The following is a 26013-nucleotide window of genomic DNA, read 5'->3' on the forward strand; positions in this document are numbered from 1 at the left end:
GGGGGCTCAGTTACCACGCCCTGAGGGCTGGATGACCAGTGAAGAGTCTGATCCTTTCCCTTCCATCCTGCCAGGAATTCCCAGACTCCCCTGGGGCCCAAGCTCCGGAGCTCAGTCACGGCATGAGCTCTGTGGCTCATCTTGAATGGGAGCCAGGCCAGGGCAGCACCCAAAGCCAGGTGCATTAAATGCTGATCGCCTTGTTGAGAGAAAATATCCCTGCAGGTCACGTCGTGCTCGAAGCCGTGTCCTTTCTGGATCGCTGAGGCACAGCATTGGGGAGCACTGTGTCCATCAATCGAGGCAGGGGGATGCCAGGGAGACAGTGTCCCACTCGGGGGTCCTGAATCCCTGGGCCTGCTTCCCACAAGGCTTTCTGCAGGGGGCGGGGCATTTGGCACCCCCACACACACCGGCTCCACCTTCCTGTCGGATGAAGCCCAGGAAGGCCTCCAGGTTCTCCTGCAGGGGCTGCCGAGGGAGGGCCCATCTGCTGGGCATCTGGCGGGGCTCCTGGCGCGAGCGTGTGGGAGAGAAGATGGTGGTGAACGTAGGTCTCTTTTGAGGCTGGGAAGCAGGGAGAAATGATCACATCAGCGTCAGCAGAACCACACAAACCAACTTCTTTAGATTTTAGGTGACAATTGATACAAAAAATATTATTCTCGGTAACGATTGGACACCTAGCAGATTTCGTAAATTGGGTTTATCGGGTTGGAGATGTGTTGGAACTGTCAGCAGTGAAGACCAGATCCAGCATATACGTTATGGGTGTGTCCCGTTTTCAACTGGCCTTGGGGTAGTAGATGCCAGCCTTGGGTTGGGGAATCCCCTGGAGATCTGGAAGTGGAGCCCGGGGAGAGCAGAGGTTGGGGAAGGGCAGGAACCTTATCGGAGCGTCATGCCGTACAGTCCACCTTCCAATGAAGCCATTGTCTCCAGGGGAACTGAGCTGTGTAGGGTTCCCAGGCAACACCTGACAAGTTGGTGGAGGCAGCATTACGGGAGAATTAAAAAGCAAACCGCAGCCTCATGTACTCATTGGATGTTCATGCCGGAAGTGACAAAGGACAGCTCTAGGAATCACTGGCCCATAGAGTTTCCAGCGATTGCCAGAGCTACCCTACCCTTTGTCACTTCCGGTAAGAACTTCCAGTAAGTACCTGTGGTGGCATTTAAAATACAAATCCGCTGAGGGCTGGGCAGCCCTAGACCTGTGTCACCTGGATAGCAGCTGCAATTCCTGGAGATCTCCAGGCCCCAGGTGGAAAGCTGGATGAGAGAAGATTTCACTGAGTGAGCATTATGCAGAGAGACAGTGTGCAGAGATGACTGCTAAGTAGGAAAGGGTTCACTTGGGTCTACACGTATTCTGCTCTGAAGAAGCCAGATGTCACAGGTGTTGGAGCAGGCCTGTCTGCAGATACATGACCTTTATTCTATTTGTCTGCAATCCAGTACTAGTACAAGAAAGACACAAAGAAAATTTACTGTTTGTAAGAACTTTAGATTATTGGACTCTGCTCGTCAACACTGTGGAATCATTTTTCATGTTTATTCTTGTATGAATGTACAGAAATGTATTAGTATTAGCATTAATAGTGATCTATTTTTTAAAAATCTATAAAAGACTGATGTGTCCTTCGTAAATATACCACGGTTGCCATTGACTATTTTCTACTCACTTATCCCGCGAAGGGTCAGGCGTCCTGTGGAACTTGCTTCCAAGGGATCTTCTGTGTCCTTTTCATGCTCATCTGGGGCCGCTTTAGCGAGGAAACCTCATGGGCACTGAAGATCCCCTCCGCCTCTGCCTCCCCTTTCTTGACCTGCTGCCTCTTTCCGAGTGAAGGCTGAGGGGCCGGACTCCCGGGGCTTCTCCTTGCGTTCCCCACAAGCAGCTCTGTCGGTCCATCGAACTCAAGGCCATCTGCCCTGAGTAGCAGCAGCAGCTCTCCAGAGTGTGGAGCAGACACCTGCCCCGAGTGAGAATCTTGAATCCAGGCTGATTGAATCCCAGAGGAGACCTGCCGGGATACTTTCCACTGGAACGTGATCTTGGAAGACTAGAGAATGGACATCCCACAACTTGCCTCCCTGGCGGCTCAGCCAGGTCTGAAGGGAAATGGCGGTTTAACTGTCTTTTGGGCTCTAACTCCCACCTCTTCTCCCAATATTCCAAAGGCCCTGATTGGCTGCTACCTGCCCCATGAATATTCCAACCAGATTTAAAGGCGATTGGTCATTTTCAGGAAATGGGCAGGACTTTGACTTGTCCATCACACAGGTCTCTATTAGACCAACCTCTGTGGGACTTTTACCACAGAGACAAAACTTCCTACTAACCACCACTTGGTATTCAAGAGCTACACATTTGGGTTTCAGCACTTGGGAGAAGGGAAGGAGAAAGGGGAGGCCCTGGCTGCACCTTTTCCTCAGTGTTGAGGAAACGTGGAGTGAATGCCAGATGCAGAATCACCCTTTGTCTAAAGGAGTTTACTGTGTTCAATATAACTCGTATGGCGGAGAGTGTCAATAACATTTGTAGAGTGTGCCCTCTGCTGGTGGTAGACATTCAATATAGCTTTTTAACTGACTTGCCTCAACACAGGTCTGCAGGTTACGCAGGTTACGCAACAAAGTTCGGTGGTTCACAGCATTAACGGGTTGCCTTTCTGTTCAAAAGCACCCAAGGTGACGTGCAGCATGGAAACAAGAGATGTGTGCTTGAATCATATTTCAGCTGCTAATTACGCCGAGGAGAGTACAGAAGAGGGACGCTGTAATAACTCCACACAGCAGCCGGTACCAAAACTGAAGAGAACTTTATTAGAACATAAGCACGGCCTGGTCTGGCCACTGCTAAGGCCATAACCAGCCACAGGGCAACCAAACAACACAAGTGAAAAGTGAAACCAAAACAAAGGCTTTTACCCTAAGGGTTTGTGTCAAAATAACTATTCCATACAATAAGGGAACATCACCAAATTCACAGCTACCCACAGTACAACAGAAGCAAAGGCAAATTAAGTGGTTGGAGCCCCTTTTCCTTATTTCAAGACAAAAAAAGCTGAAAAGCCCTAGTGTTGGCAACTGTAAAATTACCAAAGAGCAAGACTTTATTTTCGTTTCAATCTCTTTTTATTACATTTTCCCAAACAATGACAGCTGTGCCATTACACTCATTTAGAAAATGCTGCTGTCGGCTTTTGATCTCTGTGAAGGTCCAGTCACTGCACACATGAAGTCAGTCTAAATGTCAGTCAGCTTTTCACAAGAACAAGAAACAACAAAATCTAATCACACTACAGAAAAAGGGCTGGGACTAATTTTGTTTTGCATGCAAAATTGAAAAATGTTTTCATTGTGTGAATGCCAGAAAAGAGAAGGAAGAAAAATCTCAAGTTCCGCAGATCTGAGCTGCAGAGTCTGGAAACGAATGTTATGTTGGACATCAGCTTGTTCGTATTGGTTCCGGACTATGCCACACACACCCCTTTAATGGCAGTGGGGCGTTGACTGAAGGTTTAGGCCCATTTCAAAGCTCAGAAAACCTAAGCTGCAAACCATTGCTTGTTCATAAAACAGCTGGAATATTTGTTCATCACAATTGTAAAAAGTGTTGTGTTACCCATCAAATAATATTTTAAGTTCATGATTCAGAAGTCTGGCCTTCAAAATAAATAAGATATTTACAAGATCACACAGCCTCCTCTGTTGCCGCTTGACCATCTGATACGTGATTGTTTGACCAGAGTACAAAAAGTTTCTGTCCATCATTCTGACATGTTTAAAATATTTCTTTTGCATTATTTGTTAAAATGTTTATTACCCCCTGCCTTTCGATCAAAACACTCAGTCCACAAAGCAGGTCATGAACAGCAGTCGATGGAAGTTAAAATCTGAGCATCTAAAATACAAAAAGACCAAACCCTAACAAAATACGGCATAAATAAAGAACCGATCAATCAAAATCAGCTCAGAAACAGAGACATAAATAACCAAGAAAAAAAACTACCTAGGGCCCCTCGAAACTCCCTCAAAAGCTCAGTTTTGACCTGGCACTGGAATATGGTCAAAGAAAGGGCTAGAGGAAGTCTTGCTGTGGAGGGGATACCATAATATTGGTGCCACTACTAAGAAGGCAATGTCTGTGTCCACCCTGATTAAACCTCATAGATGGTGAGAACATGGAGAAGGAGGACCTCTGAGAATGTCCTCAATGTGCAGGCAAAGAGGAAGTGGTCAGGGAACAGGAAGTTGCTTAAGTATCCTGGGCTCAGGCTTGGAATGGTTGTCTCCCCCTCCTGGCTCCACTGTCGAGCTTTTGCCTCAAGTCTGAAGCCTTTCTCCAGCCTAAGGAGTCTTCCTCCCATTTCAGAGGCCCTTCCATTGGGGAAAGGGTCCTTCAGGGCTGGAGGAAGGCAACTTGGATGATGGCTGGATTCACCCTGCTGTATCCCTCACCTGCAGAAACAAAACACATGCAGCTGACTGTCTAAGCGGCAGGATTGATTGGAATGCCTTATAGAGCACATGTTGAGATGCATCTATGGGAATATAATTCTCTCCAAGCATTTAAGAACCATCCTTTTTTCAGGATTCCTGATTGTGTGGAGAGAGCCCTAGGGGCTTCTGCATGGAAGTTCCAAAGAAAGCACATGAAGTGAGGAACGGAACCTGTGTGTTCGTTATGTGTGAGTCCCATCCCCCCCCCGCCCCTAGAATGTCTGAAAACAGAGCCAGAATGGTGCAGTGTTTCAAGCAGGAGACCCAGACTCAAATCTGGGAGGGACCATGGGTCAGTGGTAGAGCATCTGCTTGGCATTCAGAAGGTCCCAGGTTCTATCCCCGGCATCTCCAGTTAAAAGGACCAGGCAGAAGGTAATGCGAAGACCCCTGCCTGAAACCCTGCAGAGCCGCTGCCAATCTAAGTAGACAATACTGACCTTGATGGACCCAGAGTTTGAGTCAGTAGGAAACTGCTTTATGTATTTGTGTATCTCTACTTTGCCTTGGTTCAGCCAACACACTCTCAGTCTAGCCTACCTTGCAGGGTTATTGTTGTGAGGACAAAACTGGGTCCCCACTGGGGGAGAAAAGCAAGGTATCTATATACTTATAGCGAAGTCGCCCCCGTGCGTGCGGATACCTAAATCGGGGGCACCTGGGGGAGAGGGAGATTTTTGTGCACACTTGGGGCAGTCCCCAGGTGTGCACAAAAATATAAAAACCTGGAAAAAATACCAAGGGGATACTTAAATCCCCCCAAAAGTGACAAAGCAACCCCTGCGCATGCGCAGGGGATGCTCTGCGAACTCCCTCGCCGCCGCTTGGGGGGGGGGAAGAAAGCAGCGCCTCGCTTCGACGCGGGGGGGAAGGCAAGGGGGGGAGCTCGAGCGGGGGTGGTGGTGGAGGAGATGGGGGAGGAACCAGTGGGATGGGGGGAACTTACCTCCTCCTCCTGCTTCCTCCTCTGCCTCCTGTGTGGAGGTCCCTCCCCCCCGCAAGTATCGCGGGTCCCGCCCCTTGTAAATACCTAAATAAACAAACAAGGGCTTGTGTAGATGAAGCAAAGGTCCGGTAGCATTTTTTGCCATTTGTTTTGCCTGATGGTGTATCAGGACTAGGAATGTTAAGCAGCTTTGACGATGTCTTTTCGGCACTATGAAACGACAGAAGAAGAGACTGTTCTGTTGCTCTCTTTCAAAAGTTATATCTGCCCATCATGCTTTTGCTTTCCTGGTGAACACAGGTACGAAAATTCATCCACATGATCGTGGCAGCTGAGATGTCAGTTCCGTTAAAAGGACTGGCTGCTACTGATGCCTCTTTCCTGACCCACTTTCCTGACCCATGTGGGACCTGCAGAAATGGTTCTTTGGGGCTTCCGCCCCAGAGTCAAGCAATTCCACCTTGAACAATGCAGTTTGTCATGGTATTTGTCAGTCTATCGCATGTTAATTCACCTACTGCCTTTCTTTTGTTGCTTGGAAGGGATATGTCCCAAAGAATGACACAAGCCGGTCAGATGGCTCCCTGCATTGTCAACGTATTTGGAGCAAACAAAAGTTTTGTTTTGTGGAGTGAGTGAGTGATGGATGCGCCTGGGATGAATGACAGGTTTTCGTTGGGGTTAAGGAAGCCCAACTGCCAGTCTTCTTGCTGTTTCTATTCTATTCGCCCTCCCGGTTCTTGGCCGCCATGTTCCTCCTCGGTACAAAAACCATCTCAAGCAAGGGCTGCCTTTCGTTTGGGTGCAAGGACAGGTCATTGTTTTTCGGGATGCTTTCGAGACCTTTGCCTTTTAGGGTCTGGATGCTGCATCTTTGTAGAAGAGAGACCAGGATAGCCTTCATCATCACCATGGCGATAAACTTCCCGACGCAGCCCCGGGGACCAAACCCAAAGGGTTGGAAGTAGCGATGGGGGACCTGTGCAAACGTCAAAGAAAATTCAGTTTCAGGGGGTGGCCGTGCTGGTCTGCAGCAGAAAAAGCAAGATTCAAGTTCAGAAACACCTGAGAGAACCACAAGATTTTGGGGGTATAAGCTTTTGAGAGTCCAATAGGGTTGCGGTTCCCCAGGTCTGGGTGGGAAATTCCCCAGTTTTGGGGGCCAGCTGACCAGTGGGGGAAACCCCTCCCACAAACAGCATCGTCTCCATGCAATGTGATTATGTCACCTGCCGTTGGGGACATCATGCAGTGATGCTCTGGTATTTGGGCAAAACTTTATGGTTTGACTCTGATTTTACCATAGAGTTTCACCCAAAAACAAGAGTGTCGCCCCCAAAGTTGCCGATGTGATGACATCACTTCTGGGAGACGTCAGCGTGTCATGACCCGGAACGCCTCCTGGATCCCCTGCCGGCAAGACGAGGGGACCTGGCTACCCTAGAGTCCAAGCTCCCTTCATCTGACAAAAGTAGGAATGGAGTCTTTATATCCCAGTTAGAAAATGGGAGGGGTGTTGTAAAGAATGCTTGTAAAGGACTCAAAGGCACCAAGGACATTGAGCAGAGAAGGGGAGAAATGCTTGGGGTGTTTTTTTTAGAAAATTAGCAACTGGAGTGAGGTAAGAATCTTATGTCTCTATTCAGCCCTGGGGAGGGGTGGTCTGTGTGAACATTGTTCGTTCACAAGTTCAGAACAATGGACCCTCCAGGACCGAATAGGGACATAGAATTCTTATCTTGCTGTATGTATATGTGTTCAGTGCCATCAAGTTGCTTCCAACTTCTGGAGACCCTTCCTATCTCACTCCAGATGCTAATTTTCTGCCCATAAGCATTTTCCCTTTGTTCTAATCAAGTTGATGACAGAGTGCATTGTAGCTTTGCATCCTTTATGAGTATTCTTTACAACGCGCCTCCCACCTTCTGAGTGGGATACAAAGACTCAGATCTCCAGTCTTACTCATGTCTGATGAAGGGAGCTTCACTCTCCAATGCTGATACCCCGTCTCCTCACTAGTGGGAAGAAGAAGAAGAAGAGGAGGAGGAGGAGGAGATTGGATTTATACCCCTCCCTTCACTTGGAGTCTCAGAGCACCTTACAATCTCCTTCCTTTCCTTTCCCCACAACAGACACCCTGTGAAGTAGGTGAGACTGAGAGAGCTCTGAGAGAGCTGTGACTGACCCAGGGAAATCCAGCTGGCTTCATGCAGAGGAGGCGTGAGGAATCAAACCTGGTTCTCCAGATTAGAGTCCGCCACTCTTAACCTCTACACCACACTGGCTCTCTAGATTTCTAGCCTTCTGATTTCTCCTGAGAAAAAGCAATAAATATAAAATTCAAAGATCTCTTATCTTACACTGACTTGTCGTGACATCATTGCAGCCCTTTCCAGTCATTACAGTCATGCGTTCCAGTAGCTCGTCTACTGCACGTAAATCCTCCTGATACACACGGCCGCCATGTTGCATGAACAGGGGCAGGGCGTGTATTTACCATGCGCATATAACTCTGGTGTGCACAGAGGGAGCACTTCATTTTTCAGGATTCAAAGTCACATCTAATGAAGCTGTACATGCAGGGTAAATACCTGTGTTGCCCCCGTTCACACAGCATGGCAACCGTGTGTATCAGGAGGACTGAGAGCAGAACTCGCTCATGGTATGTGTGGTTAGAAGGCTTATGGGGTGTACAACTCAAACACCTGAAAAAGTCTTTGGTTTGGAACGCATGTACGAGATAACGGCTTAAGGTCTCCAACAGGTGGGTCATGAGCAATGCTCCCTCTAAGCTGTGGAGTCTAATGAGCAAAACTTCTACTTTGTGAGCTACTGACATTAAAGTTGTGAGCAAGCGATTTGGCTACTGCCATACATTAGTTGGCTCTGGAGCCATCCTTCCTGAGCTAAGACAAAAATGTGTGAGCCGGAGGCTAAACAACTGTGAGCTAGCTCACACTAACTCAGCTTAGAGGGAACACTGGTCATGAGTAACTGTAGCTCACTGGGTAGGGTCGCCAAGTCTAGACTGGGAGATTCCTGGGGGTGGAATCTGGAGAGGGCAGAGTTTGGGGAGGGAGCTCACTAGGGACGGGATGCCACAGAATCCAGTGGCTCAGTGGTAGAGCATCTGCTTGGCATGCAGAAGGTCCCAGGTTCAATCCCTGGCATCTCCAGTTAAAAGGATGAGGCAGTAGGGGATGTGAAAAGACCTCAGCCTCAGACCCTGGAGAGTTGCTGCCAGTCTGAGTAGACAATACTGACTTAAACAGACCAGTGGTCTGATTCAGTGTAAGGCAGATTCATGTGTTCATGTGTATTTGAACTCATGCCCAATTCCACCTCTCTGTCCACTGGATTGAGTTTTATTATGTAAAAATGTTGTCCCATTAGGTTACAGTCAGGCAAAGGACCCTGCAGAGTAGACCCCCAATTTGAACACCAAACATCTCCCCATATGTTCTGCTCCCCCTCCAACGTTTCATAAATAAAACTTAGGGTGATCTGGTGCACATATCAAGGCATTGAATGAATTGTGAATAATGCAAATGCATATAAATGCTTGTGTATGGACACAAAGACACCATTTAATGCGCAGTCTGGCCAATTAATCCTGATGCCAGTTTCTGTACTTGATGGTGGAAGGTGCCTTCAAGTCACAGTCATCTTATGGCGACCCTTTAGGGTTTTCAAGGCAAGAGACGTTCAGAGGCGGTTTGCCATTGCCTGCCTCTGCATGGCAACCCCAGTCTTCCTTTGTGGTCTCTCATCCAAATACTAACCAGAACTGACCCTGCTTAGCTTCTGAGATCTGACAAGATCAGGCCAGCCTGGGACATCTAGGTCAGGGCAGTCTGTATACTACATGGTGCCCCTCTGTTCATGTTGTGAGTATTTATGTCCATGATCACTAGTCAAGATGGATCTGGATTAGAACTGGATCAAAGTCTTGTGCTAGGTGGGTCACACAAGGTAAAGACTCCCTGATGAGTAAGAATAAGGAAATACTAATTGTTCATCTTGAAGCATGAGCCCTTAAGCAGGATTTAAACATATATTTTGGGGCAGGAACGCACAGGAACGGAGTTCCGGCTGGCTCCTGAGTTGGCCACGCCCAGCAGGAACTCATTGACATAATAGGCCACACCCAACAGCAGGAACTCATTAGGATTGGCTACATTAGGGGTGTGTGGCCTAACATGCAAAGGAGTTCCTGCTACAAAAAAGGCCGTGGGTTTTGACAACAAACAAAGTAAACAGAATAAGAAGCAAAAGGTGGGTGTGGCTGGATAACGACACTTCTGGTAACACGGGGCTGTGGCCTCATAGGCTAATGAGCTGTGATGTCAGGGGTGTGGCCTAATAGGCTAATATGTTTCTGCTGTTGGGTGTGGCCAATTATGCTAATGAGTTCCTGCTCATACATACATACATGCATACATACATACATACATGTGCGCGTAACAACTTACGTTTTTCTCAAAATTTTCAAGAGAGAATTCATTCGGCTTTGGGAAGAACTCAAGCTTATGCATGCGCCCGATGTTCAGAATGATGTTGGTTCCTTTCTTCACAGGATAGCCATCGATCACGTCATCCCGCAAGGCTTTGCGCATGACCAAGTCCACGACCGGCTGGTATCTCATGCTCTCGTGAATGAAATTCTCCACCACTTTGAGCTTCGGCATGTCTTCGCTCTGGATGTCTCGGTCACCTTGAGGGAGGGAGGAAGACAGAGAGGCTGGTCTCTGGTGTCTTATTTCACCTGGGAGGTACGAGCTGGAAGGATATGGCCACACGTGTTTGGAACTGGGCAACGTTTCAGGTGATTTTTGTTCTTTTTAAATGCTAATCATTTTCAAGTTTTGCTTTTGAAATCTGACTTGGAGAGATAAAGAAGCACAAAAGATCTGATCTTGAAACTAGGCGGATGAGCAGTTATTTCTTTCTTTAACAAACCAATGACCCTGTGGTCTTGGACAAAACCAGTCTTACAGACACCACCCTCTATTTCCATCCTCACTTAGAATCCACTGCCGCCAGAAATTTAGCCACAGCCAAAGTAGCACCAGGACTGGTATTAGCAGGCAGGAAGGCATAGAGACAAGGGAAAACTTGGAAACTATCACCAGTTGTATCCATCTCTTAAAGAGGCAGTCAACTCACAGTCAAAGAAAATATGGGTTAAATTGCCCATACTCTATCGAGTAGGTTACTCCTCCAAATTTAACCACCAAACAGCAGCGGAGAAAGCATTTAACCTACCCTCTGGTAGTTTGGGACTGACAGTTGATGAAAATAAGAAGGAGAGGTAAGAGAGGGGGGAATACCAAAGAACAGCTTAGAACATACTCTACAAGCCCTGCTAAGAGCCAATAGGCCAGGGAGCAATTGAGAAATGGCCTTTTCAGTGGTGGCACATCAGTTATGGAACTCCCTCCCAATAATGTTTCTTCTGGTTCGGAACTTTTTGACTTTTATGTGCTAGATGAAAATACATTTATTCCACAGATCTTTTGTTGAGTCCACCACCCCACCCACTCCCTGAGTCACTCACTCCAACAAATAAGGAGGGCCTCTATGTTGGTCTAGTTTTGTGAACATTGGCCTGTATGCTACCACCATGCTTAGCAAAGTTTGAAGTGAAGGAACGTCCCTTTGATGGAAGTGGCTGTTCCACCAGCAGAAGAGATGCTGAAGTTGGTGGAAGGCTCTTTAGACTGGAGGGAGCTTCAAACTGTGTTAAGCAGAGTGTTCGGATTCAGGCCGTTGTTAAACCATATTGTTCAATTTGGTCTTTGGGCTGTGACTAATGGTTATGAAGGTTTATAATGGTTATGAAGGTTTATAATGGTTATGAAGGTTTATAATGGTGACTAATGGTTATGAAGGCTGCAAAAGGCACAGGGAAAGTTTCTCATTGCTGCTACTTCTTATAATTGGAAATAGACTAGGGGCCACAGTGGAATAACAATCAAACCAGGAAGTGAAACAGACAGTAGATGCATATAATATTACTTAGTTCCAGATCCAAAGGCTTAGAGGATTATTATTTTTGAGCCTCAGGGCTTTGAAGAAGAAGGATTATTTGAAATGGGTGTATATCAAGAACCCTGTTGCCAAGCCACCGCCGCCTTTGGGGAATCTGCAGACAAGCCACCACCATCTTTGGGAAATCCGTAGGATTCTTGTAATGGACATTCTTCTTTAAGTGCAAGTCTCTGGCATTAGAGAACTAGCAAGATTGTTCTTTGGACTTTTCAATGCTCATGTTAAATGGGTATTTCTTAGTAGCTACATATACAGTGACATTTAAAAGTAAGGTGGAGCTTATTGCCGTATTTTCATTCTTTGAGTGTCTATATTATTTGAGTTTGTTGGTTGTCAATATAATTGACATTCTGTTTCACAGTGTGTTATTTTCCTGGTTTGATTTCTTATAATTGGACAGTTCTGCAGTTTTAATGTCTCTGTAGGGCACCCGGTGGCTTTGGTAGAGGAAAGACAAACGACAAATGGTTTAATGAATAAAAATGGTTTGTTATTTATGAATACAATTTATCTTTGAATGCAGCATTGGATGGAGTATTATTTCTCTTCTGTTTTTCATTGATTTTCTATTTGAGGACATTGTTAGCCTGGCTTTCTCCTGGAAGGTGTTATTTCTATTTGATTATTGGAAGGAATAAGTGAGGGTGCGAGACAGGAAAGTCTCCAAATAAATATTTTGAGGGAAGTAATAGGTAGAATGTTGGCCTAGAATGTCCAGGTTTGAATCCCCATTCGGCCATGGAGGCTTGCTGGGTAGCCTTGGGCCAGTTAAGGATGCCAGAGTCCCGGTGTGGCCTGGAGTTTTCCCGGAAATACGACTAATCTCCAGACGACAGAGATCAGTTCCCCTGGAGAAAACGACTGCTTTGAGGGCAGACTCTATGGCATTATATCCCTCTAAGCTCCCTCCCCAGGCTCCACCCCCAAAATCTCCAGGAACTTCCCAATCCAGAGTTGGCAACCCCATCTGCTTACTCTTCCTTAGTCCAATCAATGCCACAAGTTTGTTGCTATCAGATAAATGAAGGAGGAGCGAATGATGATGTCAGCTGTGCTGGGTCCCAGGGGAGCGAAAAGTGGGCTCTAATATTTAAATACATCAATGAACTAAACGTCCTGTGACTTATAGATTCATGCTTAATTCTTCCTGTTTGTTTGTCCTACTGGTCTATAGGGCTTTCTTTTTTTAAAAAAAACAAACCCTTCAGGTTTACTGTTTTTGGGTCACTATATTTCGGCCCTTTTCCAATATGGAATTTTGAAAAAAAGGAGATCATCTGTGTTGCTGTTCTCTTCCATCTGTCAACGGACCCTTACCCATCACAGCCTGTATTTCCTTCATCATCGCCTCTTCCACATGAGGGTGTTCAGCAATCAGTGCTAACATAAAGAAGAGGGTCACCGAAAGAGTATCTGGGGCAGCTATCAGCATCTCCAAAACGCACTGGTTCACATTCTCCCCCGTTAGTTCCCCACGGCTCTGTAATGTTTAATGAAAAAAACAGGGACTGTTGAACTCAGCAGACAACCACATTGTCATGTCAGACACAAATCTACCAAACACGGAGGCCACGTTTTTTGTTTTGTGGTGAGACCCTCAGACAGGGTAAGGAGTCCTGGGTAGAGGAGTTTGGTGTAGTGGTTAAGTGTGCGGACTCTAATCTGGGAGAACCGGGTTTGATTCCCCACTCCTTCACATGCATCTGCTGGATGACCTTGGGCAAGCCATAGTTCTGATAAGAGCTGTCCTTGAAAAAGAGCAGTTTCTGTCAGAGCTCTCTCAGGCCCACCTACCTCACAGGGTGTCTGTTGTGGGGAGGGGAAGGGAAAGGAGTTTGTAAGCCGCTCTGAGACTCCTCTTTGCTGTACAGAGGCTTCTGATTTCAGATTTGCCATTGCCTGCCTCTGTGTAGGAACCTTGTTCAGATTTCCTTTTGTGGGCTTTTCCACACTCTTAGTTTCATTACTTGTGTGCCCCATTGCATTACTTTTTTCTGCATGTGTTTTGCTTCCTCTAGTGGTTGCTTCAGTGTCACGTCACCACGAGAAATAAGCCAGAGATATGGCAATGTAATATCGAAGCAGCTACTAGAGGGAACAAAACGCGTGCTATCTCGTAGGATGGGGTGGAGTGCTGAGCTGCATTTCTTGGCTTGCCAGCATTCTGGCTATGCCCATTTTGCCTGTTACTCAAGTCTTCTAACTTCGACTATAAAGCTCTGCATGCTGATTAACTTCATCAACTGCACAGGTGCAAAATCAGAAGACACATCTACAGAAAAGCTACATAGGAAAACAGCAAGTCCCTTTGAAAAGGCTGCTCATATATGTGTCCTTAAAAGGACAGGCTAAATAGGTATATCAGCATAACCAGGGGTCATTTAGTAGAAAAAGAGGTGCAGGAGCTCATTAGCATAACTCATTAGCATAATTCATTTGCATATGCCACACCCCCTGACATCACCGGAAGTGTGTCAGAAGGCAACACCCACCGCTCAGGCTCCACTTTTGGATTCCTAGCTATTGGGGGGGGGGGCAACGTGCAGATCTGTCCTCGCAGAGGAGGGAGAGCTTGTACCTGAATAAACCTTGGCCTTAAAGGTGCCACTGGACTGTTTTGGGCTGGGGGGCCAGGGGGAGCTCTGCAACTTACCTGGCTGCTTCTTGCTCTGAGTGAGGGCTGCTGGGAGCAGGGGGTGGGGCTTGTTGCATGTGCCCGCCCCCTGGGCTCTTTACTGCCGGAGCTCCAATACTACTGTGTTGGAAAGAAAAGAAGCTACGCCTGGTAGTGATCCCTCCAGTGACTTCAGTAGGGAATTGCCCTTAGAAGGGCAGTAAATAAAAGAAATCCATATAGACTTGCTCAGATGCAGCCAAGTGGGACTAGGCTACCACATTGTTGCAGTTTTTAAAGTGATGCATGACCTGCTCTGAGTTACTCTGGAGCAGGCATGAGCCCAGCAGCAAATGAATGGTGAGCATATCCCTGATCTGGATAGTACAGGCTAGCCTGATCTTGTCAGATCCTGGAAAGTAAGCAGGATCGGCCCTGGTTAGTACTTGAATGGGAGACCACCAAGGAAATCCAGGGGTGCCCTGATGGATGGCCCAAGGCTATCCTGATCTCATCAGATCTTGCAGCTAAGCAGGGTGGACTCTGGTATGTACTGGGATGGGAGACCACCAAGGAAGTCCAGGGTCACGACACAGAGGCAGGCAGTGGCAAACCACCTATGTGAGTCTCTTGCCTTGAAAATCCCAACAGGGGTCGCCATAATTCAACTGTGACTTGATGGCAAAAACACCAAAACCCTGTTCAGAATAATTCTGGAGTAATCATGAGCCTAGCAAGTAAACAAAGGATGAGTATGTCCCCAAGAAAAGCTACCTGGGTCTGTTGTCTAAAGGCAGAATGACCCCAACACACTGATCATTTGAAACAGCAAGCAAGTAATTCATCCTGTTGTGTGAAGCGCTCAATGTATTGAGTAGCTGGAGAAACAGGCGTTGTAAACAAGGCACCTTTGAGTTTTTAATGCTTTTTTATAGAAAAAAAGGGGGGAAAAGAAAGATGATATAATCTCTGGAAGGCACAGAAAATTGTCGCAAACAGTGCACAACCCAATTCTGGAATTAATTTTAGAGAATCACCTTGTTAAACTGGAAGTCAGGAGGGGCAAAATGCAGGCCAGAGAGCCACACATAAACAATAAACGCATGGAATGAGGAAGATCAGTTCATTCCTAGTTTGCAGTGGGGGGGGGGGAGAGAAAAAAATACACCCCTCAGATCAATGAAACTTCATCCCTCCCAGCAGTAAGTGGAAAACAACATCCCAGTCTGTGTCCCACCCAGATCAAAATTACCTGTGCAAAAATCAGCTGTGACGCAAAGTCCATGTGCTCCTCCAGTTTCTCAACAGAGGAAAGCTTTTGCCGTTTCTGCTCGATTAAGATTTCGATGGCTTCTTTCAAATCCTTCCTGAAACAGAAAGGGACAGGTTCATTGCTAAAGGCTCAGAAGTGGCCAGGATAATTCAGTAACTTGAAAGGTCTTTAAATGGGAAGGGATTTACAACTTGGGATGCTCGAACACCCGTTCCGCCATTTCTCTCTCAGCCCACACCTGGAAAGGGCTACATTTCAAAGTCTTGTTTGTGAGAATTCTCTTTCATTCTCCAGGTTTGTATTTATTTATTTTGATGTCAAGTCACAGCCAACTTACGGCAACTCCGTAGGGTTTTCAAGGCAAGAGATGCTGAGAGATGGTTTGCCATCGGCTTTTATAGCCACTGCATTTTTAAGCAGCTGATGAAAAGGACATTTCCCCCCTCTCCCCAAATAACAGAACTTGAGGGCATCCAGTGAAGCTGATGGGCAGTAAATTCAAGACAGACAAAAGGAAATATTTCTTTACATGACGCGTGATTAAAATGTGGAATTGCTAGAAGAGGAAGTAGCGATGGCCAGGCATAGATGGCTTTAAAAGGGGATCTGAGAACTTCATGGAGGATAGGTCTTACAGTGGTTACTAACCATGGTGAGTAAAGGGAACCTCCATGTTCAGAGGCAGTCAAACTCTGAATCCCAGAGCTGGGAGCCAACATTAGGGGAAGGCCTCAGCCTCTCTGCCCTGTTATTGGCCGTCCAGAGGAACTGGTTGACCACTGTGTGATACAGGATGGTGGACTAGATGGACTGTGAGTCTGATCCAGCAAGGCTCTTCTTATGTCCCTAAAGACAATTCTACTAAATAAATACCTGTCCTCACCTGTAGGCAAAAAGTAGAGCTTGTGTTCCACCTTTTGCAGAGTCTGTTGGGAATAGAAGCTTATGATTAGGGTTGCCAGCTCTGGGTTTGGAAATATCTGGAGATTTTGGGGGTGGAACCTGGGGAGGGTGAGGTTTGAGGAGTGGAGGGACTTTAGCGAGGTACAATGCCAGAGAGCGCGGTCTCCAAAGCAGCCATTTTCTCCAGGGGAACTGATCTTGGTCATCTGGAGAGCAACGGTAACTAGCAGGAGATCTCCAGGTGCCACCTGGAGGTTGTGGTAACAAAAAAGGACTACGGTGTGAAAGGCGTTTATCCAATAGCTGAAGCACCTTATATAGTAAGCTTGCACACCAATGGAGAAGAATATCTTAAATTATATAAGCAATAATTATATTTTGTGAGAGGTACACTGTATACAGGAGCTGCGGTGGCTCAAGTGGTTAAGACACTGAACTGCAGGCTGTGGAAGGTCGGTAGTTCAGCAGTTCGAGACCCGAATGTGCCGCATGATGGAGTGAGCTCTCGTCTCTAATTCCAGCTCCTGCCAAACTAGCAGTTCGAAAGCAAGAAATTGCAAGTAGATAAATAGGTACCACTTCGGTGGGAAGGTAACAGCGTTCCGTGCGCCTTGGTGGTTAGTCATGCCGGCCACATGACCACGGAAACGTCTTCGGACAGCGCTGGCTCTTCGGCTTTGAAATGGAGATGAGCACTGCAACCCTAGAGTCGGACTCAACTGGCTTTCGAGAAAGGGAACCTTTACCTTTACACTGTATACACAACTAAATTATTGATGCCATCTGAGCTTATGTAATTGACTTATAGATTTTATTAATTTTAACATTGTTTTAACTGTTGTACAGAGACTGGGCAATTCACAAATCCAAAATAATAAATAAATAAATTATGAAAAACAATGCACAATATACAGATTTACAAGAGTATAACACTTCAGAAACTCTACTTATTTCCCAAAATTGCAAAAAGAAGCTTGCGAGACTACGGGGAGCTGGTAACAAGAATCCCATCTATTCTGATGTCACGTCACAGTGCTTCAGCTATTGCAAATGCCACCTGGAGCTTGGCAACACTACCTGCCATGTGTTCTGTCTATTTACCAATGTGCCAGGCATTAAAAGGGCACAAAAGGAGTCAGGTGGGTGCAGGACCAGCCACAAAGCCATGTTGATCTAGCAACTCCAAGCCTTAAATCTGCTCTGTGGCAAATACAAACATGTAGTGCTTTTGCACGTGCTGAATAATGCACTTCCAATCCGCTTTCAATACACTTTACAACTGGATCTTACTGTGGCCCAATCTGCATTTAGCATTTGCTCAGTTGTTTTACCAAACCCACACTGGAACAGAAAAAGATGCAGTTCAAAACCACATTCAGCTACCCCGGCCAACACCGTACTGACTGCAGAGTCACCCCCCCAATGGCCATAAAACTGCCATAAATCTATGCAGGCAGCCACTATAAAACCAGAGATCAAACAAAGTGAAAGCAGCATGCAGTCTGGACACTGCCATAAAATGTGACACTCAAAGTGAAAGTGGCATGCAATGTAGACCGGGAATTTCTGTTCCAGTGTGGGTTTGGTAAGACAGCGAAGCAAAGACTGGGCCTGTGTGAAACAGCAAAGTCCAGTTGCAAACGTTCACTAAAGTGCTTTGAAAGTAGATTGGAAGTGCATTATTCAGCACGTGTGAAAGAGACATCGATAAAATCCCGTTGCAAAGTGGATTGGAAGTGCTTCAGCATATGTGAAAGCAACGCTTTTCAGCCTTCCTGGCCCACCCTCAACCTAGGGGAAGACCCTCCTTTTGCACAGCAGCCTGACTCTCAACCGTCCAATCATTGCTGTTACTTACACAGACTTCTCGTATTTCTTGTACAGCCAGGAAATCTTAAAGAAGATGTCAGGTTTCAGCAGAAGTGCTTGCCAAGCATCAAAGTAGTTTTGAATTTTGAGCACAATGGCATTTTCTGAAACACATAAAACGGAAATGTAAGGGGAAGGCGCGCCATGCCCTTTGTTGAGTCAGGGCTAATCCAAGGAGCCAGTGTGGGCTAGTGGTTCAAGTGTTGGGCTAAGATGGTGGAGACGTGGGTTCAAATCACTGTTCAGCCATGGAAGCTCACTGGGTGCCCTTGGGCCAATCAATTGCTCTCTCAGCCTAACTCCATTGAGGGTTACCAAGCATGATCCGGAAACCTGTAGAGATCAAGGGCATAGGGATGGGGGGTGGGGGCAGTTGGCCATCATCAGTGTCGGTGTGATGTCCCTTCTGGGAAAACCCGGAAGTGACGTCATGCTACTCTAGGAATTGCTGGAAACTCTATGGTTCAACCACCATGCCATTGGTCTGATGGCCATTTTTTTCTCCTGCTACCACTTGGAACTGGCACCGGGGGCCTAATTACCCTGCCTATATCACAAGGGGTTTGTATGGATTAAATCAACAGTTCTCAACCTTTTTGGTATGGTGACCCACAAATCTAAATTTGCTTGGACTGGTGACACGTCCAGGGCTGGGCCAAAGGTTGTTGTTTTGTTTGTTTTGTTTTGCATCCTAGGCAAACGATGACCTTTACATCCATCTGGTTTAGTGTTCCGTTTTCTACAGTGGCTAACCAGGTGTTTTTGAGAAACCAACATCACACAAAAGGCGCAGCTGCCCCCACTATCATAGAATCATAGAATCACAGAGTTGGGCCCTACAGGCCATCTGGTCCTGTCCCCTGCTCAGTGCAGGATCAGCCTGGAGCATCCCTGGCAAATGTTTGTCCAGCTGCCACTTAAAGACTGCCAATGAGGGGGAGCTCACCACCTCCCTGGGCAGCTGACTCCACTGTTGCCCAACTCTGACTGTAAAAACATTTTCCCTAATACCCAGCCGGTACCTTCCCGCCCTTAATTTAAACCCATTATTGCGAGTCCTGTCCTCTGCTGCCAACAGGAACAGGTCCCGGCCCTCCTCCAAGTGACAGCCCTTCAGATACTTAAAGGGTGTGATCATGTTCCCCCCTCAACCTCCTCTCCTCCAGACTGAACATTCCCAAATCCCTCAGCCCTTCCTCATAGGGCTTGGTCTCCAGGCCCCCGATCATCCTCATCGCTCTCCCCTGCACCCGCTCCATTCTGTCCACATCCTTTTTGAAGTGAGGCCTCCAGAACAGCACACAACACTCCAGGTGCGACCTGACCAATGTAGTGAACAGTGGAACTATCACATCTTGCGACTGGGATGTTATGCCTATGAACCCATTCCAGCTTATACAGCCTTTGCATGTGGAAGTTACATTCCAGCCTTTGCCCACCCTCTCCTTCTCCATGTCTCCCTCTAATTCCCCCTGATATTCCAAGAAACTCAGTCCAGTAACATCAAGAAACATATGCATTCAGTGAATAAAAAAGACGACATGGAAGGTACTGTTTCCAGGATCAGATCTTGGTTTACACGATACAAAAGAGAGCAATGGAAAGCGTGGGGTGGCCGCTAGGGAGGGCTGGCCCGTGACCCACTTCCAGAGGCTTCACGATCCACTTCTGGGTCCCATCCCAAAGGTTGGGAAACACTGGCTTAAAAATGGAGGAGGGAAGGGGAGTCCCATGTGTGGTTTGCTGAGTTCCTTGGAGCTGGGGTGGGAGACAATAGACTCTAGAAATGGTACTACCTTCCCCTGCAGATCCTTGTGGAGAATCAGCCCGGAATTGTCCAGTGCAGCCTAGACATCTGGACTCCTGGCAAGAAATTTTCACTGCCCATTCTGAGCTTTCCTTGTCTGTTCCCCTCCCATTCCTTGTGTCAGGTGGAAAAGTGGTGGTGGTGGTGAATGGACTGTGGGGGGGGGGGAGTTCTGTATGCTTCAGTACACACAGGTATGCAGCTGTGATGAATGCACTGCATATTCTCTGAGCTGCTTCTGAATACTTGGCAAATATTTAATATTTTACTCTATTTAGCGCATGTGTGAGCATTTGAAATCCATATTTGAAAAAGACTTGGCATTATTTTATATCTGAAGTACAATCTTGAGATAGTTTTTGGATGGCAATTAATAACTGCCATACATGGCTGTTAGATTTGCAATGGCGTTTGGGAAGGGATTTGATAACTAGTAAGTGGAATTCTGACTGTGCTAAAGAAGAAGAAGAAGAAGAGAAGAAGAGATTGGATTTATACCCCGCCCTTCACTTGGAGTCTAAGAGCGGCTTACAAACTCCCTTCCCCTCCCCACAACAGACACCCTGTGAGGTGGGTGGGGCTGAGAGAACTCTGATACAAACTGCCCTTTTTCAAGGACAGCTGTGCCAGAGCTTGTGACTGACCCAAGGTCACATCAGCAGGTACAAGTGGAGGAGTGGGGAATCAAACCCGGTTCTCCCAGATTAGAGTCCACGCACTTAACCACTACACCAAACTGGCTCTACACCAAGCTTCTATAGAATTTTGATACCTTGATGTATCATAACAATCAAGAGCTTCCCTTCCCCTACCAAGGAAGCCTAAAATAGGCTTCAAATTTGGCCAGAAGAGGGGGCTCAGCTATAGGTTATAGACTCTTCCTTGTTTATTTTAAATGGCCATTTTCTGTTGCAGATTTAGCTGTCAGGATTACTTTATCACAGTGGATTTGCAGGAAGAGGGGAGAATTTTATCCCTCTCTTCCCTTGCCATTTTCTCACAGCTCACTCACAAGCTGTGTTTATTTATGCTGTGGGGAAAACATATGGATACCTAAAAGTTTTCTCCACCAGGACTATCAGAAAATTTTAGGGAAGGAATGGGCTAAAGGTTCCCTCCTCCCTAGAAAAACAGAACCTATAGAGCTGGAAGAGATCTCAAGGGTCACCTAGTCCAGCCCCCCCCCCACACACAATTCACAGTTATCTCCCCCAATTCTCCCAGTGACCCCTGCTCTATGCCCAGAGGAAGGCAGAAAACCTCCAGGATCCCTGGAGGAAAATTCCTTCCTGACCTCAAAGTGGCAATCGGCATTACCTGGGGCATGCACTGGCTCGTCCCTTTCTGCCCTCCATCTCACAATCTCCCGAAATTCATAGTGAATCGCAGAATCAGGTGGCCATCTAGCCTGTGCTTAAAAACCTCCAAAGAAAGAGAGCTCACCATCTCCCCAGGAAGCATGTTTGACTGAGGAACTGCTCTGTCAGGAAATTTTTCCTAATATTTCACCAAAGACTTTTTTGTAGGGATGGGCATGAACTGAACCACAAAGCAAAATTCATCACGAATTATGCCGCGTTTGTGTTTCATGAACTGAAGTTTGTGACAGGTCTACCATCATGAACTTCCACGAACTTTTAAAACAGTTTGCAGTGGTTCTTGGATAGAGCAGGAAGTAGGAGTTTAAAGGGACTCCGAGTCCCTTTAAACCCCTGGTTTCTGTTCCCAGTAAAAACTGCAAAAACAGCTGAGCAGTGGGGAGCAGCCTGCTTCCCACCACTCAGCTGTTTCAGACTGTCTTTTGCACAAGTTTAAAGGGAGTCCACAAGAAAGCCTGTTTAAAGGGACTGAGGTCCCTTTCAACAAGGTCTGTAGGGCCATGAACCAGTTTGGTTCACTAATGAACCTCCCGATTCGGTTTGGCTCAAGGTTCAATAACGAACCACGAACTGAATTTTTCTGGTTCATTCCCATCCCTACTCTTTTGATTTAATTTCAAACTATTGGAGGGGTCTGACCTTCTGGGACAACACAGAACAACTGTAACAACCCTTCAAATATTTGAAGATGGCTATCATATCACGTCTCAGTTGTCTCCTTTCCAGGCTAAGCATACTCTCTCTCCCCATCCAGTTAAGTTTGTAAAATTATGCAGGGGGTGGGAAAAGTTGCTAGAGAGAATCCCCCCCCCCCATATCAGTACAACTAGAAAACTGGAAGCTAGCTAATGTTGGACCATGGGGGGAAATGCTGATGACTTTGTCACGTGCAAAGCACTTTCCTTTCACTTCTGATTAATTATGCTACTTTTGTACATTTGGCAATGTAGGGAATGGCTTGACTTTCTCATGTCAGACATTAACCACTGCAGATATTGCAGTATTTTGCTATAATGTTTTGTGGATACCGGCATCATTCAATGCTTTTGTTAGATTAGCAGACTGTTTAGTCCTGCTTAGCTGGAGAGAAGAAACTATGCCAGATGAAAATATAAGCAAAGCTTTCTCCCACACAAATCCCACGGAGGTGCTTCTTTGGCTTCGCAACATGATAAAAATACTTCCTTGCAAAACACCATTGCTGGGATTCACAGATTCCTGCGAGGAAATCTCTCGCTGATCTGTTCAGATGAAGCTTGTTCTGCCCCACACTCCCTTTTTAAAAGGTTTTGGCTATCTCTGTACCATCTAATTTTAGGGCTTGGATGAACTTCGAGCACAAAGAACAGGGACCCATGTGGCATCTAAGTTCATATGACCTCTGGCTGAAAATCCTGCCTGTGAGGAGGATAGTAAAGCTATGTGCACCTCTCTCCCTAGAACAGAAGTATCTGCTTACATAGAATCAAAGTCTTCTCAGGCCACCAATGTCTTTGTAAGAAACACTTTGGAAAGATGGACAGTGCTGCCCTTTTGTGTGGCAAGTTCAGTATAATTTCACTCATCGGACAACTTCCCTGTCAGTTAGATACCTGTAGACATTCTCTCTTACTCTCCCTTAGGCCAGACTGCTAGATGCCAGAGAAACAGCCCCGTCTGAAGATTTTCAAATACTACTTATAGGCCCCGGTCACAGGGCAAAGTTGCCGCGGGAGAGGCACGGGAGGCCCGCGGAATTTCCAGGTGCAATCTCACCCCAACATCTGGGAAGCGCAGTGCTCCCGTGGTGAACCCGTGGCTCCCCGCCGAAGGTGCGGAGTTAAAAACTAGTACCTACGAGGTACTAGCTTCCTGAAACCGCGGGCCAAGGGCGGGCGTCTGATCGCGTTCCTGGTGGACTTACGTGGCATCCGGCGCCCGCTGCTGTTCGTCTCCGCAGGTTGCGCAACAGCGCCCAACAGCGCATGCGCACAAAAAGCAATTGCTAGTGTGATCACGCAGCGCGGCTTCTGTGCCGTGCTGCAGGATACCCGTCTGATCGGCATTTCCCCTGAACCACGGGACCTCGACTGGGATGTGTGCTCGGGCAGCCGCGCGTTAGTTTCCTCCGGGGCAATTAGCCACACCTCCCCCCCGTGATATCTGGCCTGTGTGACCGGGGCCATAGTATTTTTTCCCAATTCAGATGAGTTATAACGATGACATTAACAAAGGGGGTGTTTAATATTTGAATGCCTGTCCCTTACCTGCAGTAAGTATCCCAACACATTTGCCTCCTGTGACAAGGTGCACAAGACCTTGATATAGAATCAGGTTTTGAAGCCTTCATTACCCCGAGTCTTCTCCCCCTTTGTTTGCATATGCAAATACTTTCTTACAACCTGCTTTCTGATTAGACATTAGAAATGGGATGGCAGAAAAATATAAGGGGGGAAAAAAGAACTGTAGTACCATCAAGAGGAATCCCCAGAAAAAGTCTGTTTGACGTGTCCAGCATGATACACCTCATAAGATTCAGGGCGTTGATGTATCCCAAATCGGTTGTCACCTCCTCCAGACGATCCAGATGTTCTCTCGTTGAGTTAACGCAAATAGCGATCATTCTCACCAGACCTGGACCTGACAGAGCTGAAATTTCACAAAGGAAAAAAAAATCCATATAGGTCCCGGTCATATGAGTGGGAAAATCCATCAGGGAAGGGAGGCATATTAGATGCGGAGCTAAAAGAAGCACGGGAGTGCGATCTTACGCTTCCCCGCGGCTCCATTCTCCCTCCGTCGGCACCCGATCACACTGGGGAGGCAATGGCATCGTCCCAGCGAGGCAACACGACGGTCCCGCGTTAGTGCGCATGTGCGGGTTGCGGACGGCTGCAGGATGCTACAGGCTGCTGGTGTGTCCGCAATCCCACACCTGCCGTTGCTGCGGATCTTCCGGTAGGTACTCCATTTTCCCTAGTACCTTTTTGATCTGCATTTTTGGCCAGATGCGATGGGTTAGGAGCGGGTGCGCGACGCTTGCCAGATGTTGGTGTCTGATCACGCCAGTTTGATCCGCCCTTAATCCGTACCCTCCGCATACCTAATTCTCCGTGTGACCGGGGCCATAATCTATCAAATTTGGTTGTAAAACCCAAGGACGGATCCTTTTTTGTGGTGGGTCTTCGAGCATGGGACATTCTCCCTGCAACAATTGCCCTGGCACCAAGCCTAGTGAAACCTTTTGCTGCCACGCAAAAAGCTGTCTCATATGACAATGAAGATATTTGACTGGATCCTCTGATGAATAATTGAGCTCTTATAATCAGCCACATGGGAGCCTGCAATGAACTGGGTTACAGTGCTGTTTTCCTGACAGAAAATGCAATCCCCCTGCCCCGGCTTCTGTAAGTCCCAGTAAGAAAAAATGAATGGCAAACTTAACAGTCTAATCCAGGAGTCCTCAACACGATGCCCATAGGTACCATGGCAACTGCTGATACCTTTCCTGATGGCCACCAAGTGTTTTTTAGAAAGTAGGTGGGACCAGGTGGGGCTTTTGCCCAACAAGGCTTCTGATTGGCCAATGGGGATTTGATTGGCTGTGCAGATTTTTAAAAACATTGCTTTGGCAGCAGCTGCCACCACAGCACAAGAATCTTCACGGTGTGACTGAAGGTAAGCTGTGGCGGCCATTTTGGCTAGCTGTGCCTCCTGCGGCAGCCATGTGGCTATGCCCACCACACATTGTCAAAATTCCAAAGGTGTTTGCTGGTTCAAAAAGGTTGGGGACCCCGGGTCTAGTCCTAACTAGAGCTGCATCTTTATAAGTTAATTGAAGTCTTATCAGGTTGGACCTCTATTGAGAATTGCATTGTAAAGCAGCTGGGGTGGTGGGGGTGGTCTTTTCTGTCAGGAAATGGCGTGATGGGAGGTTATTTATTTATTTACTTCATTTCTATCCCACCTAGGGTTGCCAACCTCCAGGTGGCACCTGGAAGGAGGGAGCTCAGTGGGATACAATGCCCTACAGTCCACCTTCCAAAGCAGCCATTTTCCCCAGGGGAACTGATCTCTGTAACCTGGAGACCAGTTGTAATCCTGGAAGATCTCCAGCCACCACCTGGAGACTGGCAACCCCAGCCATTACCCTGGTTCTGGCTGTCTGGTAGGTTTGAAAAGCAAAAAAGAGGCCATATTTCCCAACTGACTAGTTCAAACAAGCGATAAGAGAAGAGAGGAAGAGAGATTGGATTTATACCCCGCCCTTCACTTGGAGTCTCAGAGTGGCTTACAAACTCCTTTCCCTTCCCCTCCCCACAACAGACACTGTGCTGCCCCAGCCAGCGTTTAAACTGTAGTTAAGTAGAACTGCCATATATATCTTTAAGAGCAGTGGCTCCTGGGAATTGAAGTCTTTAGTTAGACATCCCACAGCATCCGGCACTCAGAGAGGCGCAAGGATTAGAGTTTACAGCTCTCTTCCCGTGGCCTTTTGTTATCTTCAAACGGCAAGGAGTGGGCACACGCATCCTTTTCACCATGAGCCAGTGAAATGAATTAGATTACGAAGATGTGAGTAAAGACTCTTATGAATGCATGTGGACTTAATAATAAAAATGATTTAATTCTACTTTGAATCTGGCCATGCGTTGAATCTGTCCAGAAGGTGCTGTTTTACAC

At 46.9% G+C, this 26013-nt stretch overlaps 1 protein-coding gene across 1 annotated transcript in view; it reads right to left on the bottom strand.

Annotated features, from left to right (window-relative positions):
* Positions 1 to 294: 294 nt before the first annotated feature.
* LOC107122388 (aromatase) overlaps positions 295 to 26013 on the bottom strand; it is a 37267-nt gene continuing 11548 nt past the window's right edge. The window contains exons 4-11 of the mRNA XM_015425477.1: positions 23803 to 23979; positions 18155 to 18269; positions 15373 to 15487; positions 12824 to 12986; positions 9928 to 10169; positions 6185 to 6434; positions 2602 to 2675; positions 295 to 567 (exon numbers count right to left, since the gene is read on the bottom strand). Of these exons, the coding sequence (XP_015280963.1) occupies positions 295 to 567; positions 2602 to 2675; positions 6185 to 6434; positions 9928 to 10169; positions 12824 to 12986; positions 15373 to 15487; positions 18155 to 18269; positions 23803 to 23979 (1409 nt within the window). The remainder of the gene's footprint in view (positions 568 to 2601; positions 2676 to 6184; positions 6435 to 9927; positions 10170 to 12823; positions 12987 to 15372; positions 15488 to 18154; positions 18270 to 23802; positions 23980 to 26013) is intronic.

This window comes from Gekko japonicus, unplaced genomic scaffold, assembly GCF_001447785.1.
Source record: "Gekko japonicus isolate JY-2015 unplaced genomic scaffold, Gekko_japonicus_V1.1 scaffold462, whole genome shotgun sequence".
Classification (NCBI taxonomy): Eukaryota; Metazoa; Chordata; class Lepidosauria; order Squamata; family Gekkonidae; genus Gekko; species Gekko japonicus.